The 19,446-nt window shown below is 42.4% G+C and overlaps 4 protein-coding genes across 4 annotated transcripts in view; 1 reads left to right on the top strand and 3 right to left on the bottom strand.

Annotated features, from left to right (window-relative positions):
- Nucleotides 1-6,671, top strand: part of mask (multiple ankyrin repeats single KH domain) — a 136,082-nt gene extending 129,411 nt beyond the window's left edge. Inside the window, exon 21 of the transcript XR_011443339.1 lies at nucleotides 6,659-6,671. The gene's annotated coding sequence lies outside the window, so the exon portion shown is untranslated. The remainder of the gene's footprint in view (nucleotides 1-6,658) is intronic.
- plum overlaps nucleotides 1-10,349 on the bottom strand; it is a 57,788-nt gene extending 47,439 nt beyond the window's left edge. Inside the window, exons 1-2 of the mRNA XM_070281972.1 lie at nucleotides 10,082-10,349; nucleotides 7,137-7,446 (exon numbers count right to left, since the gene is read on the bottom strand). Of these exons, the coding sequence (XP_070138073.1) occupies nucleotides 7,137-7,254 (118 nt within the window). The 5' untranslated portion in view covers nucleotides 7,255-7,446; nucleotides 10,082-10,349. The remainder of the gene's footprint in view (nucleotides 1-7,136; nucleotides 7,447-10,081) is intronic.
- A 1,901-nt stretch (nucleotides 10,350-12,250) lies between these two features.
- Moca-cyp (nuclear cyclophilin protein Moca-cyp) lies at nucleotides 12,251-16,543 on the bottom strand. The gene is made up of 8 exons (XM_017249759.3): nucleotides 16,133-16,543; nucleotides 15,846-15,933; nucleotides 15,154-15,183; nucleotides 14,956-15,095; nucleotides 14,752-14,899; nucleotides 14,553-14,679; nucleotides 14,286-14,495; nucleotides 12,251-14,225 (listed from the first exon to the last, which is right to left on the bottom strand). The coding sequence occupies exons 1-8, from the start codon at nucleotides 16,434-16,436 to the stop codon at nucleotides 12,420-12,422; spliced, it is 2,853 nt and encodes a 950-aa protein (XP_017105248.2). The 5' UTR covers nucleotides 16,437-16,543; the 3' UTR covers nucleotides 12,251-12,419.
- Nucleotides 16,544-16,923: 380 nt separating this feature from the next.
- Nucleotides 16,924-17,737, bottom strand: LOC122321651 (serine protease grass-like). The gene is made up of 3 exons (XM_043212443.2): nucleotides 17,703-17,737; nucleotides 17,591-17,630; nucleotides 16,924-17,527 (listed from the first exon to the last, which is right to left on the bottom strand). The coding sequence occupies exon 3, from the start codon at nucleotides 17,449-17,451 to the stop codon at nucleotides 16,939-16,941; it is 513 nt and encodes a 170-aa protein (XP_043068378.2). The 5' UTR covers nucleotides 17,452-17,527; nucleotides 17,591-17,630; nucleotides 17,703-17,737; the 3' UTR covers nucleotides 16,924-16,938.
- Nucleotides 17,738-19,446: the final 1,709 nt, after the last annotated feature.

The raw sequence follows: 19,446 nt of genomic DNA, 5'->3' as shown, positions 1-19,446 counted from the left end.
AATGACAGCACAGACACGGCGCAAAAATAGGTGAAAAAAATAATGGACTCCAATGACAATGGAGGTGGAGGTGAGAAGAGTTCAGAGTTGTCACTCAAAGTCGAACCAGAGTAGATAAATGACATTGGCTAGCCAGTCCTTATCCTGGCCCCCATATCATCTATCCACTCGTAGAAAATAACTGGCATTCGCTAAGTGGAAAATACTTTCAATGTAAATCAACTGAAAACTATTATAGACTTATCATATTTCAATAAAATATTTAAGCTTTGCCTTACATAAATAAACTATTAAATATTTCCAATTTTTTTTATCTCTAATTCGCAATAATCTGTGTGTTGTGTGCTGTGCCATTTGGGTTTACCTCACAAAAATAACAAACTACTTGAAAATCGTGTTTATTTTTTAATGGAAAGAACACACACACATACTATATAGCTGCCATAAATTGTTTTGTTTTCTTTGCCACACAATGACTAGGCATAAAAAAAAGTACACCTCCCCCTCCCGAATCAACTATGAAATCTGCTTTTCTGCTCGACCTGTGCGAACATTCAGGTAGTTGGCCCCCACCCCCCTGGAATGGGGGAGTCTATCGACATGATCGGACACAAAGTTCTTTGCCTTTGGACATTTTTCTGTATTGTTGTTTTGTTGCAACACGACCAAAGCGTCAATTACCGCCCTCCGCCACCTGCCCACCTGTCCATCTGTCCACCTGTCGTCTTATTCTTTTTTCGCCGCTGCCGGCCGTTGTTTGTCAATAATATGCGTCATTCTAATGCGAAAAAAATAAATAAATAACACAAGCTCGCTCACACAAGGAAGCAAATAGCCAAAAAAAAAACCAAAAACTCGGCTTACACGTGGTACTACTTTTAATGGATTTTATTTGTACTTGCCACTGTCGGCCGGAGTTTCCCCCGGGTCCCGGGTACCGGGAGGAGGATGATGGCCGAGTGGCGGGGTCTGTGGCAGGGCCAGGTTCAAGTTGTAAGTGCTATTTTCATTGTGTTTCGCAAAGTGTTGGCCACTGCTGACTGATGCCAGTTGCTATTATTGTTGTTATTGTGCGTGAAACAGTCAAGCGAACAATGACAAACAATATTGGAGTGGCTGGAATTCCGGCCCAGGGAACGAGGCCCACAAATTGGTTGGATATAGAATCAAAGAATGGCCAAACAATTGGGAGGCTTATAAATAGAGTTAGACGGTCATGAATCGAATGAGTGATAGCTTAAAGCTGATGCGGATAGAACCAGTTCGAACCCAAACTGACCAAAGCCATTATTACTTTATTATTTTTTTGGTAATAAAATACGAAATGGTTTGGGTTAAAACTCTTTCATATCCGAATGGTACTGCACCTTTTAGTGCCGAATATTCTCAAAATGAAAACTTTCCCAGGCTCCATGCAGCTCAACTACCACAACAGCTGCCCCACTGCTCGGTTATGGCCATAAACAGTTTAGCTGCAAACACATCTAATTGCCAAAGTATTAATATGACATTAAGGCTCTTGGCATTTGGGTCGCACACGCCGGGCGATAAAAAAAAAATGAAATAATAAATAAATAAATGAAAAACGCCACGTCATCCAGCCCCATTCCACAGCCAACGTTTGACAAAGTTTAAACTTTATACCCAGTTTAATTTCAAGGCGCGCTAGCCCGGCTTTTAAAGCGCCTCATTTATGGCCCAGTCGAGCCACCCACCCACCACCACCACCGCTACCACTCCCGGCCCAGTTTGGCGCAAACTTCAAGGCACGCCCGCCCGAATGGGAACAACTTTTCTAATGCGGCGCCAACGCTACGCAAATTCATGCCAACTAACTTCTAATAATAATTTTAATTGCCAAACGGCAGCACTTCGGCCGCCATGACAGAGGGTGGTGGTGGTAGTGGAGCCGTCGTGCCAGTTTGCTTTCCTTTTTAATATTTTTTAATATTCCTTTTCTATTTTATATAAACATTTCGAAGAATCCGACGCATGCCACATGCTGCAAGGGGAGAAATAATATTTCAAATATCACGCTGACTAAGGGGATATTTTCTACCATTTTTCCATTTCTTTATATTTTTTTTTTCCATAAAAAATATATTTATATTTTTGCTCCTTGAACTTTCTGAACGAGTGAGTGGGGGACTGGAGGGGGACTCTAAAGTTGGGACCTTAATATGCTTATGTGTCGACCAAGCGGAAAAATACCATGGGTAGGAAATCACACACCACATGCGTGGCCCGAAAGTTCCTATGTTGGCAAGTCGGGCTGGTTAGCTTCTTGATGTGTCACCTGTAATGAATGAAATACTTTTTTTATGACATTTTATTAGACTGCTTGTCTGGCTGGCTGTTGCCCAGAAGCCGCTTACTTCCACACGCTCCACACAATGAGGCGGAACCGAAAACCTTCCGTCACCGTCGTCTAGACGGTTTTATAAGGAAATTTTAGGTTCTGGCCAGAAGTTCTAAGTTTCCCTTTTGGGAACTTTTTAAAAATAAGAGCACACATGGCTGAGCCACGAAATTGATTTCTTTTGTTACTGGAATTGAATAAATTTCAATTTAAAATTATCACACTTTTTAAATAGAAGCGTTTTCCGGAAAAACGTTTCCCTCATTAGTGGCCTAGATAAGCGAGCAAGCTCTCCAACCATTTAAATGTTGCAATTGAACTAATAGAATATTTTTTTTAGAATTTTTCTTCTATTTGGTACCTCACGCGTCAGATAAAGCCTCCGTCCGGAGGGGGATGTTTTTCGTATAATTGTCAGGACGGAAGAAAATATGTTTCCCGGCCACCTCGTCTTAGTGACCCCCACCCACCCAGTCTTCACGCTTTCGACCCTCTTCTTGCCATTAGAAGATTATGAAATTTATAAAATATTTTCCCAAAGATTTTTCTCCGCCACCGAAAAGCAAAAAAATCTTTGCTTTTCCTGCCAAGTGCGAACAGCCGCCGGGGGAAAGGTCCATGGCGTACTTAACTGATTTCCGAGAATTTTCACACAAACCCAGCTGCAGGGAAAAGTGTCGGTATATGTCAGTATATATACGTGTGTGTGTGTGTGTGTGTGGAAAAGCGAGGCTACCAACAGCGAGCAATCAGTTTAAAGCTGTCAGGACAGCGGTGAGGATTTTCAATGGGGCTATAAACCGGAAAGTGCTGCAAGTAATGCGACGCAGGATCCTCCCCAGAAAGCGGAAACAATGTCATACCAGTCGGCCATTGGCAATATCTGTCAAGGATGTGTGAAAACTTTAATCAAGGCTATGGGTTTCGAAAGAAAAACTATTCATCTTAAAGGATATCGTCCTTTTTTGGAAGCTTGTTTATAAAAACTGATATATTTTCAAGTGTAACAACCTTTGTAGCTTGTTTGGATGGCGATTTTCGGCTTAAAACTCGGAGCTCCAGAATCCGGCACCCAGGTCTGCCAGCTAGAATCCCCCAAGCCTGGCCCAAGAACCCTTTATCCCACTGGCTGTCTCTTTCACTGCCAGTGATGCGCTCTCTTACACACACACACACAGCGGCGAACTTAAGCCGGCGCCTGGAGCATTTTAGGCTCATTGCCATCGCCATCGCCACATCGCATAGCATCATCGTAGTGGGGCACTCATCCAGTCAAGAGGGGGGAAAGGACTTGCATTTGTGGTCTGGATGAGCCGATTTTCTGTTTTCTATTGCGGGCCGGCATTCAGACTGGCAGGCCGGCAGGGCAGGCAGTCATCGTCGGAGGAAAACGTTGACTCCTCAAGTTGTTATTTCAACTGTTTTTGCAGAAGCTCGTTTTGGCCGAGGATGGTGATGGGGGTGTTTGTTGTTTTGTTGTAACGCTGCTTGAGATGTCAAATAGCAGAGCGTTTGCAACAACAACAATAAGAGGTGAGAGACTATAGTCTTTACAACAACAACCGCAGCAGGAAGCACTCGAAAATTGAAATCAAGCTTTGGGGCGCCAGTTACGCAGTGACTGTCGACGCCAACGCGCTAAAAAAAAAGAAAAAGCAACAAAAACAATAACAATAAAAAGAAAACCAATGTGAAGGCAGCTACAAGAACAACAACAATATCAGAAGAGAACAAAGGTCCTCCACGGCTTGCTATTTGCATATGAATATGGAGCAGTCGGAGGCAGCTTTTTGGTTGTTGCTTCCAACGATAGCAACAACAATAACAAGAATAACAACAACAACAATATAAGCTACAACAACATCGAGAGCCACAAACGATTTGCTGTTTGGCATATGAATAAACCACCAACAACAACAACAACAAAGATACGAAAAGAAAACTTATTGCTGATGCTGTCGTAATACCCTCTCCCAGAAAGGGACTCCAAAGACATGGTCACTGGAAAGGTAGTGGGAATAGAAAGGTTTTCAAGGCCCATCATGACCCAAAAATTTGTTTTATGGGTATTCGGGGTATTTCAATTTTAAAATGGATCGATAATGTCCCTCTCTATGGTTTTATTAAATTTTTGGAATATTTTTCGGAGACAACATATATCAGAAATTCTTTGAAACAAAAATCTAAGAATCTAAATCTAATAATACTTCCTTTTAATATGTGTTCTCCATATACATATATCCTTTTTTTGGGGAAACGACACATAACATAAACAAATAATATTTGGAAGAACAGAAGTCTTTTAAAAACTTAACTTTTAAAAGTTAGCTTAAGGGCAAAATATTTTACCAAAAAAAGTTAAAAGGTCTGATTAGATTAGAGAAAAGTTATATTTTAAACTACATATATCTACAAAAACTATATTAGGTATTTGGGGTATTTCAATAATAAACGAATCAATGAGCTTTATATGTATAGATATATTAAATTCTTCGCATACTTCATACACACAGTATGCATCGGAACTTAATTTAAATAAAAATTTATCCTAAATCTATCCTTCCTAAACTAATAACCAAAAAATGTTAATATGTTTCCCTAAGGTGTATCCTTTTTTTAGGGATACAGTCAAAATTCTACCCAGAACATAAACCAATAATATTTGGAAGAAAAAGTTTTCTGCTAACTTTCAAAAGTTAGTTTTAGGGCAAAAGATTTTAGCAACTAAAGTTTAAACTTTAAATTAATGCTGTTATGACAAGTTCCGATTTAAACTATTTCAAAGCAGGGTATACCGCTCTTCGGCTTTCATGGACGTATGTAAACCCCACCCACCTTGTTAATGTCTGTTGTTGCTGCGTTGAATGTTGGGTTGTGGGTTGCCTCCGTAGCTCCGTGGCTTATGGTAAGCCTGCAGTGTATTGCCGCCGGCAACAATATCTTCAACACTGGATGCCATTTGTTGCTGTTGCTATTGCTGTTGGTGTTGCTTTTGTTTGCCGGCGGTGGGCGATAGATGGCGCCACACGCCAGCGAAAATTGAATAAGAGGCTTGAGTTGAAGGCAATTGCCGAAGTAGGCAGGCAAGCGGAAAGCAGGAAGCTATACCAATAACAAACACACATACTCAAGAACGAGGACTCCCACATCCCACACATGTACCCAAAAACACACACACACACACAGACACTGGCACGTAACAAGGAAAAGTTATGTAGTGTTCTGCTGGCAGGTTTTCCTTTTTTCGCTTTTGCTTGTTTTGGGTTACTTTGAATTTAATGGAAAATTTATTGACGACATGCCGCTTAGTCGTTTGACTTGGACTTTTGCCTTTGCCAGAGCACCCCCCAGCCCAAAACGCAAACCCAAACCCAGGCCACCCACCATTTCGCCATTTCCTGGCAACACCCATCGTCCCATCCCATCCACCCATCCTGCTGCTCTGTCATGTGTGCAAAGTTTTCGCATTCGGTTTGCTCTGGTTGGGTCTCATGAACTTGCCCATGCCCTGCACTTCGACTGATTTTTCCAAGCAATTGGGGATAAATAGTTGATGATTGTGTGTGGTTGGAGGTTGAAGGTTGGAATGGGACATGGGACATGGGACAGTAGAGTGGAAAAACATAGGGACAGGACCTGATGAATGAGGGATGACCGCTGGATGTGTCTCGGATTGATTGATTGTCCCATGCACTCCGACAAACACATCCAATATGCTGCAAGGAAGCATTTGAATCGCTTCATGCGGGTGCTTCCGGACTTACAATAATCGTTTCCCATTTGCAGGAATTTGATTTCAGGATACACCGAGAGTACGCGTCATTTATCTTATCTTATCCAGCAATTTCTCGCAAATTTCACAAAATTAACATTAATTTGTTATCGATTGCGGTGATCGATATTGCGGTATCGATTTATTCTTTAAAATGTCAAGTTTCTATCCCCCATCCCTTAATATGATTTGAAACATCAAAGAAAAAACTTGAACTTTTTATTTGCATTTATTGAAAAGGTTGTCAACGAACGTGAGAATCCTGCAGGTGACTTTCGAACCGGGGTTGGAATCATAACCACCAGGTGCTCTAATTTGCCAGCCGAAAGCCAAATCTCTTCCTCTGAGGCTCCCATAATGAGATAGGCGACCGTCATGCCGCTGACTTGTTCACTTACAATAAATTAGAATTATAACCTCGCTTAGCCAAATCAACGACGCAATAACCCCGCAATAGCCGATGTACATGCAAGGGGACCATTCTGGAGAGACTGTAAGCCATAGTTGGAAGGAGTACCTGGGGGGGACAGCAACCCCCAAAAGGCGGAGAGCGTTTGCCGAAAATAAAACATTCACAAAGCCATGGCAAGGGGTAGTTATCCTGCCTGGCAGCTTGGCAGCCTGGCAGCCGCTCCTGCCTGACGCCACAATTCTCGAAGGAGTCGTGCCACCGAAAAACTTTTCTCGCGTGTTTTACCAACTTTAATATTTCATGTTGCTGATTTTCTTTATGGGATTTGGCCGTGGAAATCCCGAACCTTACCAGCACCCGCACCCACCCCATCGCAACCCCTTTCGAACTCAACAAGTTTTTTTTTTTTTTCAGTAGTATTTCCGCCGAGAGTCTTGAAAGACCTTTGGAGTGGAATGCGGACACGCCTGCCATGTTACGCCATTAGTTTATGATTATTGCCCAAAGTTTTGCGGGTCCCCAGTCGAGAGTTGCACTCGGAATGCGGAGTGTGAAGTGTTTTATGGAGGGAGCTGGACTGGCATTGGACTCACCTGTTGTCGGTTCCTTGGTTAGTGTCAGTCGTCCATTGTGGTCGGTTAGCAGCAGCAGCAGCAGCAGGATCTCGATCAATTCAATCACGAAGAGGCGTTGATTATGAAACAAAAACATTGCAATTCGACGTTTTTTTGTCACCGATTTTCGGGTTGGGGGTTTCCCTATCTTGTTTGGGCCCAACCGCGTTATTATTATATTTTTTTTATTTTTGTCAATTTTTTAATTTATTTTTATGTGGTTTGGATTAATGAAATGTTAACTCAGTCATTTTTTTTCAATTTTTCGCTCTCTCACTTCGATTTCTGGCTTTTGGATGAAAATGAGAAAAATCAAATCATCGCATTTTATTTACTAATCTAATGCGCCCACACACACCCTCGCACTCGCACATAGCCATCCCCGCTCACAGAAGTATGCTAATATATTTGGGAACACGCATAAATATTTTACGCGAGCAACAGTGCGTATACGTAATTTGTTTAATAGTCCGCACAAACATCCCGCTACATGATGGCCCGGCGCCAATGTCATTTGTTGTCAGCGCTTAAATCGGGAAATTGATGGAAGCGCCGAGTGAAATTTTATTTATTTTTTTTCTTTTGTGTGCAGGGGACAGTGAGGCCTCGTTTTGGGGGTTGAATTCGATGAAATAGCTATCAATCTAACTTGCAAATTTTCAGCAATCATGGCCACACTTTGGTATACATTATTTTAATGAATATTTGCCCAATTATGTTCCACATCCTGTACAATTTAAAAGGAAAAAGTTTATTGTTTATTTAAAAACCAAAAAAATACAAATACATTAGAAAACTTATAGCAAAGTTTACAAAAGTTTGTTGGGAAAAGTTTGGAAATATTAATTTCTATCTAAGCATCTATACATACATCTTTTGAGGCCCTTAAAAAAATCATAAAAACTGAAATACCTTTTTAGAATGCTTTTAGGTACAATCATTAAGGGATTTCCCCAAAATTACAGATTACAAATTCTAGATGGGGAAAAGTTTCCTCTAAGCCAGTTCAAGTGCCACCCATGTCCTTTAAGCCTCATCCTTTTATTGGTATTACATTCGCCCTGGCTGTTGGCTGTTGGCGTGTGTTTGGATTTAAGCTGCGATAAATTCTCAGATTCTTCAGCTCGGATTCTTCGGGCCACTCTTCCTCTAGCCGATTCCATTACGCACGCATCACCATAATAATAATAATAATAATGATGATGACGGTGATGATGCCACATAAAAGGCGGCGGGGCACATTTCAATTCCACAAAAGGCGCGTGTATCTCGAAGATACATTTCGCGCGGCAAACCAAAGCTCGGCGGGGCATAAATGAATGCTAAAATATATTTCGTGTGGTTCTTGTTCTTTTCAGAATTTGCTATTTCAACTATCAAAGGCTTTGCAAAAAATCGGAAAAAAACCTCAAGTAGAGTAAAGTGAAGCCCTGAATGTCGGTCGGACGGACAAACTTTTCTATATATGTATATGTATGACAATTGGTTTTTTGTTGGGTCGGCCAGTGGAAAATAAAAAAAGATTCAATAAATCAAACGAAAATGCAAAAAAGTGCTGGTTGAATTTGAGCTTCGGGCGTGCTGCGTTTTTTGCTGCCGGGGCCGGGGCCGGGGTCCGGACCGAGCGAATGTTTTGTATACAGTTGCGTTTATTTGTTTACAGCGCCCTGAGAGTTGAGCGCTTTGTTTACAACTTTTATAAAATACAATATATACATCTGCGAATAAATCGCATTTATATAAAAAATAAATACAACTTTTGCAAAAAAGTGATGAAACAAAACCCAAAAATAAAGAAAAAATTGGGAGATGAGCAAAAAACAAGAAGCGTAGCGGAAATCGCATTGGGGTAGTTGTTGTTATATGAAGCAAATTCGTATATTGCACATGTATACGAATTTCGGCACACTCGTACGCACACACACACAAATACACACACTGAGGCAGAAGCAGGCGCTCAGCACGGATAACAGAGAGCGCAAAGATGCCACAAGGGTGGTGGGGGGGAGGTGAAGGCTGAGGACGAGCAGCAGAACAAACGAATTTCAGCAACGACGCAAATTTCGATTTCCTCGAAATTTCTACCTTCTATTATGCTTGTTCTTGAGCTTCATCTGCTTCTTCTTGCGCTTCTTCAACATCAACGGGCATCATATACATTTTGTTTGCAAAAACAAGAAAAAAAACCAAAAACAAAACAAAAAACAGAGAAGAAGAAGCAACAGCAGCAGCGCAGCTTACTAAGCTTTTTCTGCCGGCGTCTCAGTCGCTGTTTTGCTCCTTGTTTTTGCTACGCTTCGCTTTGCCTTTACCTTTTGCTTTTGGATTTTGGGTTTTTTTTGGCTTTTCTTTTGCCCGTTGCGTGAAGAAGAAGAATAAGAAGCAGCCGCCTACAGGAGTAGTTTTTTTTTGTGGGTTTCCTTTATCATATCCTTTTTTTTTGGCAGCTTTGTTTGTTTGGAATTTCTCAATTTTAAAATATTCATTCTAGACTCTGTGCGGGCCACCCCCGCACAAATACAAATACAAATACAAAGGCAAGCGCCACACACGCACGTTACGCACTTGGCGTCTCTGGCTCTTCTTCTTGGACTTTTTCTCTTTGTTGTATTATGTCATAATTTATTTTCAACAGGACTAAACAATGCCGGAATTCGCACAATTGACAAAGCCAATGAATCACATTTCGTTTTCATTAGCTATCGCTTTCCATCTCTATCTCTCTCTCTCTCCCTCTCTCTGTCTCTGTCGATTACTTTCTCTCTCGTTCCGCCTGCACCGGCTCCTGTTGCCTGCTCCTCCCCCGCCATAATCTTTGTTGTCTTTTTTGCATTTCCGTTTTACGTTTGTATTTTGTATCTTATTCGCACTCACGCACACACTCAGCCCCACACACAGATACGCACACGTACGTATAAACATACAATTCAATGCCGCATTTATTGTTGTTGGTGGCCGGTCGGTTGCTTTTAATTTTTTGTTTGTTGCCGCACACACAACAAAACACACACAAAAATTGCAGCAAAAATCGCAAAATTAGCTAGCGCCGGCAAAATTACTCGAAACTCGAGCGCGACCCCGCGACGCGACCGGAGCAAACACGTCCAAACACTCTGAATTCCATTCCGTCCATAGAATCCAAAGTCTGTGTGCGTCAACGTTCCAAACTCAAAAAACTCAAACTTGAATACTGCAGGGTGTTTTTACTGTACGAAGCTTAGCAGTTGATAACAGAGCTCTGTTAATTAACAGAGCCGACGAACTCAAACTTGGTTCGAGTGCGGAATTTTGGTTCGACGGGCGACCAGTGTTTGGCAATTTCGAGCGGAAATTCCATTTTTTGACGTTTTCCAACAAAGGCGGCAGAAGTCGCGCGCGTTTTTTCAGCGCTTTTTTGCAAAAACAACAAATATATTACATTTCAAAATACATCTTATAAACTAAAAACATAATTTCATTGAAGTGGAAGGCCAAAGAAATTTGACATAACATAATTTAATAGAAAATTAATGTAAATTGCCAAAAATGCTTATAATAAAATAGAAATTAATAAAAAATGAACCCTCCTTTGGCTCTAATGCGCCTCCTGAGAGCTCGCCAGATTGTTTGTAGAATTCGCTATCTACACCGCGAACAATTCCCGTAATGTCTTTAAATAAATCCCAATATAAACCATTACTTTATTATAAGATACTAAGGACAACTTTATTCAATTTTTCAATTTTCTTTTAAAAATCTGTTAGTCTTAAAACCTGTTAAATTATTCAAACAAAGCTGTTAAGAGTCCTGTGAAAGATAACAGAAAAGTCCTGTGATATTATCAGCTAATCAATGCAGTTTGTTGTTAAAATGCCAGTAAAAAAAACCATAAAAACAAATCTTTAATTCATTTAACCTTTATTTTCGTCAATATTTTTTTAGTAGTTTATTTTACAAGGTATCTTCTCGATAGAGTTTGAATTGATAACAGTGCAATTTAACAGATACAAATACTATTAACATAGGAAAGCTTTTTCGTGGCAGCGGCCAAAATGGCAGAAGCAGCGACGCCGACTGAGACGCGTGAGCCATCACTTGCCGGCAAAGCCAACGAATGCCGCAAAAAGAGACTGCGAAATTTCAATGGCAACGTCAAAGTTAACTGCGGCAGAGCTCGACGCTCATGAATGAGTCGAGAGCGAGCTGCAAAACAAACAAATCAAAAGATACATACAATGCTGGTCAGAATAATAAGAACATTCTTTCGATAGAGGTTGATGTTAAGTTAAAAGTAGCCTATAAACATCTATATTATAAATTATAAATATATATATTTTTTAAAATTAAATATTTATCAAAAAACCGAAAACATATTGTAGATCAAAATAATAACTCTGGTATGATAACTTTAACTTCATAAAGTTTTGACTTTAAAGATTAAGTTTTATAAGTAACGAGTAAATATTAAGTAACCATTTAAAAAAAAAAAAATATTTTTATTGACTTCTTAAATATTTATAGATATTTGAGTTAAGATTGTTAAACATTTTTTTAAAAAAGGAAAATATCCTTGAGAAATATCTATATTTCTAATATTCTTAGGTGCTTTTGAGTGCTTTGAATTAATAAAAATAATTAGTAATAATAAGGATTTAAGAAATCCTTACAACGCTAGTCTGCTAAGAAAAATCCATTATTTTCTTCCAGTGCCATTGTCAATCCAATCACAATCTATACTATAGATACTATAGGTTCTATAGTCATCTCAAGCAGGTCCTTTCCTTAGTCTAAATATATAGTCCTGCAAGGAAGTATTGCTTAAAAAGATACATTTCTTTGATAAATAAATTTGAAAGAAAAACACTTGACTTAAATATCTTAAACTTAATATAGAAAGTGCATACAGAATCTAAAGTGTATATATTCTTAATCTGTATTACAGATATAAGAATATATCATGCAACATTATTCTATTATGTTCTACTTGGATATATACTTTAGAAAATATCCTTGAGATGGATTTGGAAAGATTACGACTCAAAACACACATCAAAGATTGCCAAATATTAAATCCCATCAAAAGTCAAGCCCTTGTTTTTTTTTTATAAACTACAGTGAAGTTTACCTTTATTGAACGCTCTTCAGTAAGTTTTGGGTGAAGTGATTTTTACAATTTTGTCTGAAAGTGTTAATAGTATGGAGATGTTGGAAAAAAAGAGGGCTAACTGCTACTAAGGATCAATTACTGTCTAGGATATTTTTCCGCTTCCTAACATATGCATCTTATTCCGAGTCCGAGCGCGCAGAGGACCTCTTTGACTTTTTATGCTTTCGCTTCTTGTCCCGATGGCGATCCTCGGGACTTGCGTCGCGTTTGCCGCGAGCTCCTTCGGACTTGGCCTCTGCTGATGACTTGGTGCCAGATCCTTCGGCAGGACCAGCTTCAGAGGTGTGCAGTTCGTCCTGCAGTTTCTTCAGAGTCTCTGCCTTCAGGCGCTCCAGTTCGTTCAGCTCGCGAGTGGTTCGCTCCTTTTCCAAGTCGTCCTGGCGCTGCTTCTCGGCCCGCCTCTCCTCCTCTTTGGCGATCTCCTTGCGCATGTGCTCCTTCAGCAGCAGCGCCGCCTCCACGCGCTTCTGCATCTTCTCACGGGCCATCGCCTTGTCCTTTTCCTCGTCCAGCGGCAGAGCCGAGGTAAGCTTGGGCAGCGGACTTCGCGATGAGCTGTGACGGCGTCCCCGACTGCGACTGCGCCTTCGTCCTGGTGAGTCCCTACGCCTACGCCCTGGGGAATCCCTTCGCCGTCGTCCAGGCGAGTCCCTGCGCCTCCTGCCTGGAGAATCCCGGCGCCTCGAGTCGGGTGAGTCTCTGCGTCTTCTCTCGGGGGAATCCCTGCGTTTCCTTTCTGGCGAATCCTTGCGTTTTCTGTCTGGCGAGTCCTTACGTTTTCTGTCTGGCGAGTCCTTACGTTTTCTATCCGGCGAATCCTTGCGCTTCTTATCAGGTGATCCCTGTCTCCTTCCCGCTGAATCCTGTCGCTTTCGGTTCGGGGAGTCCTGTCGCTTCTTGGGTTGGGCATCCGTGTTCCTTTTGTTTAAAGAATCTGTACGTTTCCTAGTCTGGGACTCTTCCCGCTTCTTAATCGGAGACTCCTGAGGTCTTCTACCTGAAGAATCCTGGCGCTTTCTGCCGGGCGAGTCTTGGCGCTTTTTCCCAAACGAATCTTCCTCCTGATGTTTCCGGCTTTGGGAGTCCTGCGGCTTCCTGACTGGCGACTCCTGGCGTCTGGGATTGGGGGACTCTTGCCTACGGCCACGACTGCGGGAACGCTGCTGCCTGCGACGATCGCCGCTTGGCGAGTCCCTGTTCCTGATTGGAGACAGTGGAAAACGACTCCTGTACTCATTGTCGCCCGATCGGGATCGGTTGCGACGATCCCTGTCAGCGAAGGGATTGCGGCGATTGCGGTTGAACTGACTTTGATTCTGATTCTGGTGTTGGTTGGGATTCTGTCCCGGTCGTCGGATGGGTGACCGACTCCGCTTGGACCTGAATTTGTCGTCGGGCTTGTTATCGTCTCGCTTCGAGAAACGGTCCTGCTTAGCAGACAGTTCAACCTTGCTCTCCAGCTTGGGGGCTGGCTTCTCCTTCTCCCGCTCCTCGGCTTCGGATTCCGGCTCGGATTCCGTTTGCTGCTCATAGTCCAGAGCATTCATGTCCACGGACTTGCGCCGTTTGTTGGGCGTCTCTGGCTTTGGTTTCTCCTTCTCCCCTTCCTTCTCCTTCTCAGTGTCTTTGGCGGAGTCCCTAGTCCCTCCCTTTCCTTTCTGATCCGAAGAGGACTTGTCCGGAGACTTCTCTCCGTAAGTGCTCGCATGTGGCAGCTCAAAGAACGACTTTTTGGGATTCTTGGATGCCTCATCGTGACGCCGCTTGCGCTCTAGCTCGCGTCGCTTCACCTCCTCGTCGCGTATCTTGGACTCCTCCTCGATGCGCTCCAGATCCGCTAGTTTGATGGTGCGCTTCTGGGCATGCTTCCAGTGCGGTGGCGTTGTGCTCCGGGATCGACTGCGAGATGGTGTGCGGAATCGCTTGAATACAAATACCATTTTAGAAATATTTAAAGATCTCCCATTAAAGTCAAGACTTACAAACACTCCACGTCCCTTGACGATGCGCCCGCTGCGTGACAATGGCGGCGCCTGCTTCTTTGACCAACCGAAGGCATTTCGGTTGCGCTCCCGGTCCCGCTCCCTATCCCTGTCCCCCCTGCCCCTGTCACGATCGTGTCCACGACCTCCGCGATCATCCCGATCTCGGGATCGAGATCTGTCGCCACGCATCAGAAATTTGTTAGAGACCTGTAGGAGAAACATAGAAATGAATCCACTTTACAGGGAGAAAGCATCCCCACCTACCTCTGGGATATCGTTGGGGTCTATTTTTGTAACAGTGACCAGCGGATGCAGTTCCCCTTCTTCCCGTTCCTCGTCATCCTCCGGAAGAGGCTGCTCATGCCGGCCGTTTCCACGACGGGCGTCAGTGCTACAAGAAAAGTTGAATTTTCCACAATTTAATTATTAAAATTAGAATTAAGATTGCTTGTTTGGCTCGTACTCTTCACTCTCGGACGAGTTGGACTCTTTGCGGCTGCGCTTCTTCTTTTTAGAGTCCTTGCTGGCGGCCTTTACTTCCTCCTCGCTTTCCTCGCTGTTGGAGTCGTCAGTGGAAACAGAGCGCTTCCTTCGCTTCTTTTCCTTTTTGGCTACAAATTAGTTTAGTTAGTATACTAATTTTAGAGAGTCCTTGAAGGATTCTTACCCTTGATCTGCCTAACCAATTCCCCACAGTTGGCAATGGCCGCATCCTGCAGCGGGCGTGAGTTCCGGTCGATAGGCAGCTCCTCCAATTGACGCACTAGCTCCTGGCCGGAAATAACGTGACCGAATACAACATGGATACTGGAACGAGGGCAATAGTTAGTATAATTTATAAGATTTAGAATAGAAGACCACTTACTTGTCCAAATGTGGCGCAGGCTGTGTTGTACTACAATGAGAAACAGAAGAAGAGAAAAAATTCTTTACACATTGCTTTTCACTTGATTGGTTTGGTTGCAGAAGACATTTGGTTGTAGATTTGTTGGTTCGGTAGCTGTAGGTTTTGTCGGTTTATGGTGCAACAAACTAAGAGATTTAGAGGTGTAGTGGAACGCCCACCAGCCACGAGAGCCATGCACCGAATACACATCACGTGGCACAGGGCGGATCCGGCGATAGACACCCGTCAGGATTCAGATCAGAGTCCAGGGAGAGAGACTGCCGAGAGTCTCAGGAGAGACTGAGCACCCAGGTAACCACAAACACCAGGGAGCGAAATAAGAGGGAGCACTGAGAACCAAGCCGGCCCGGCTCCATCCATCTCTCACTGCTACCACTAACCAAATGCATGAGCGAGGGTGGTCGTGCATGGCGATGGATCGATCGGCGGTGATGGCGGCGGTTCTGGTTCTCGATGGATCAGTCGGGTGCTGGTCATATGCTACCGGCTAAATGGCTATATAGATTAATGAACAACAACAGACGTTTAAATAGATACAAAATAAAAGGAGAGTTTATTTCTTGCTGAAACTTTGGCTGAAAACGAGACTGAAACCATATTTATAGACCGGATGATGTGCCCGGATTTGTACCTGAAACGAGGCCACTTACATAAAGAACTGGGCACCATTGGTGTTCTTTCCTCTGTTTGCCATCGACAGCAGGAATGGGCGGTCGTGTTTCTTTTCAAAGCTTTCATCTGAAATAGTTGAGAAATATATATAATTTTTCGATTATAATAATGAAGGTTCAAAGTTCAATCTTGGAGTCTCTCTATGAGAGAACCCCGGCATGATAGAACTTCCCGTTATGCTGGAATGATCCTTCTAATTTGGACTCTACTGTATTGATTTTTTTCCAAACCCCATGCACGCATACATACACACACATGAACCTACCCTCGAAGGTGCCGCCATAGATGGACTCGCCGCCGGTACCATTGCCCGCACTGAAATCGCCCGCCTGGATCATAAAGTCCTTGACCACACGGTGGAAAATGACTCCCTTGTAGTGGAGCTTCTTGCCGGTGACCAGGCCCACCCCCTTCTCGCCAGTACACAGCGCCCGGAAGTTTTCGGCCGTCTTCGGCGCCACATCCGCAAACAGCTCGAACACGATGCGGCCCACCGCCAAGCCGCCAAGCGAAATGTCAAAAAAGCACCGCGGACGCGAAGCGCTCGCGTCGCGCTTGTTTACCGTCATTTTATCGCCGATATTTTTATCTTTCTAAATACGTTTTTTTATTCAATTCTTTGCTTCGTTTCGCGTTGCACAATGTAGAAGCTGCCAACTCGGTCAATTAATCAAGCATTGACAGCGGTGTGGCCGTTCGTGATTCAAAAAAAATACTAAACCATTTTTGGCTGATGTGGTTTTGCGGTTGAATGAAATTTTGAAATTACCTATCAATTTACTTGTAATTTGTATTCATTTATAATTAATTTTTAATTATAATTATTTTTTATTACTCTCCGTTTTCTGAAGCGTAAATTCCCAAACGACTTTTAGACTAATTTGGACCCTCTCGACTGTCTTTCTATATTCTGAATCCTCTTTATATCATACGCATGAGTGATAGTCTGAAAGCCTTCCATCCATCCAAAATTCTTTCCAAGTTAATAATTAAAAACTTATTTTATTCAATGAAAAAATGCATTTATGCGCCAAACATGCACACAATTTAATTTCGTAGCAACATTTAAGCCTAATCCTTTTTCACAATGGTTTCGGTTATCCAACCCATAAAATCAGACACATCAGTACCCTCTGTTAGCGACCGTTCCCCTATATCGAAGCTAACAATTCCCGCCTGAACCCAACGCTGTCTGCCATTGTATTGGGTCGGATAGACTAGTGGTCCTCCGACATCACCCCTGTATCTATAGGACTCGCTGTCTCTGATGCAAATTTTCTTCTCATCTTGGATATTGCATGCGGTTGATTCCAGCAGTTCGTAGAGTGGCCATCTGGGGATATAACCATTCAGTTGCATCATCAAGTCCCAGCCGAATACCTCCAGTGATTTCACGGTCTGACTCTCCAATTGGAGATCTGGAAACATCGGCAGGCATATGGGTCCAATAAGATCGGTGAACTGGACTGGGTCTTTTAGGCGAATCAATGCTATGTTGTTCAAAACCCGAAAATTTTCGATATTTGCTTCAAATCCTTCGTGGACAAACACCTTTTCGACTGGAACGTCGACGGGTCTATCCATACATGTTTTATGATGGCCAAAGAACACACAGTCTATGGTCTTGCCCAGGTCGTGTTCTCCCAAACGGACGGATACCCTAGGAAAAATGGTAATCTTAAATTAAGCTCTGTTTTGTCTTAGTTATTAGACTTTTACTCACAAGGTGTCTTTTGTACATTGCGCAGCAGTCAAAACGAATTCTGTTAAATAAAATTAAAAGAAAAACAAATAAGTTGTAAAAGGCAATTAAACATTGGTTCTATAGAACTTACTCGAAGTAATCAGAGTGCCACCACAATAAAACCGTCTCCCATGTTTTTGGTCGTCGTACTCGAGTAAGGCCATCCATGGCCGGTATTTCGGGAGAGCATTTGGTCGAACGAAACTACCGCAAATGGATTCATTTTCCTTCAGCAATTTTAATCCGTCAGGATTAAGGGATTCTTCACAGCAAAGCGTGTATTGCTAGGGAGAGCTTGAGTTAGACATTTATTCTTATATTCACTTAACTTACCTTTTCACATGGCAAAACGCAATTTCGCAGTATTTCCTCCTTGTCGGTTAGGGGGATTTTATTTATTAACTTATCTGAAATAGATTTAAGAGCCGGACAATCTCGAACCCTCTGACATGTTCCCGTTTTGTTGTCATGGGTCTTGCAGACTTTGGAATCCACAGGACCAATCCATTGCAGGCTCAGAACTAGGCAGATCGCCAGAATCGAAAATCTCAAACCCAACATTGTTCCAGTAAGCTGAAGGCACGACTGATCGATACCCGAATTTAATAAATGCCTCGGAGGTGCCCCGCTGAGCTTAAGAACATAGATAATGGGGGGCAGAAAAGTTCAGAATTAAAAAAAAATTCACAGAATTGGTGATACGGATGGGGAGAACTTTTCCAAATTGTTTCCTGGAAATAATTCAGAGCAGTCGGTGCGTTTTTATACCCTTGCAGAGGGTATTATAATTTTGGTCAAAAGTGTGCAACGCAGTGAAGGAGACATCTCCGACCCTATAAAGTATATATATTCTTGATCAGGATCACCTCCTGAGTTGATATGAGCATGTCCGTCTGTCCGTCTGTCCGTCTGTCCGTCTGTCTGTCCGTCTGTCTGTTTCTACGCAAACTAGTCTCTCAGTTTTAAAGCTATCGTCTTGAAACTTTGCACACACCCTTCTTTCCTTTGCACGCAGTATATAAGTCGGAACGGCCCGGATCGGCCGACTATATCCTATAGCTCCCATATAACTGATTGATCGGAAATGGTATAACTTTGGTGTTTTTAGAGTTAGAGAGTTCAAATTTGACATGAGAGCTATTTTTGGCAAAATAATACGACATGCCAAATTTCGTAAGGATCGGCTGACTATATCCTATAGCTGCCATATAACTGAACGATCGGAAATGACCCAACTTTGACCCAACTCGTGTTTTTGAAGATAGAAAGCTGGAACTTGGTACAGATTATATATTTGGTCAGTTGATCCGACCTACCAAATTTCATTAGGATCGGCCGACTATATCCTATAGCTGCCATATAACTGAACGATCGGAAATGGTACTTGGTAGAAATATCAACTTTCGTATTTTTGAAGATAGAAGTTTTTTTAGATTTTGTATTGTAAAAAATTGGATTATATATTCCTATTGCCATAAGGATCGGCCAACTATATCCGATGTTTGCGATATATATCCGGTTTTAACTGCAAGGGTATATAAACTTCGGCTCCGCCCGAAGTTAGCTTTCCTTTCTTGTTTTTTCTTGGAACTGATAGAAAAATAATAATCCCCAAAGCGACCACAATACTAATCAACTCGAACTCTTAAAAAATAAATGAGGAAAATTTTGCATATGCTGCATCTCTCTCTCCGACATTGACGTAATAACTCAATTACACCCAACCTGCTCCTCACGCACGCAACCTGCTCCAAGAATTCCACACCAAATTTAAGCTACTTTGGATACCCTACTACTAAGGAATTCCAGGTAACGAACTGGCGGACACCCTTAGT

This window comes from Drosophila bipectinata, chromosome 3R (genome assembly GCF_030179905.1).
Source record: "Drosophila bipectinata strain 14024-0381.07 chromosome 3R, DbipHiC1v2, whole genome shotgun sequence".
NCBI classification, from domain to species: Eukaryota; Metazoa; Arthropoda; class Insecta; order Diptera; family Drosophilidae; genus Drosophila; species Drosophila bipectinata.
This window is presented reverse-complemented; position numbering and strand designations above follow the sequence as displayed.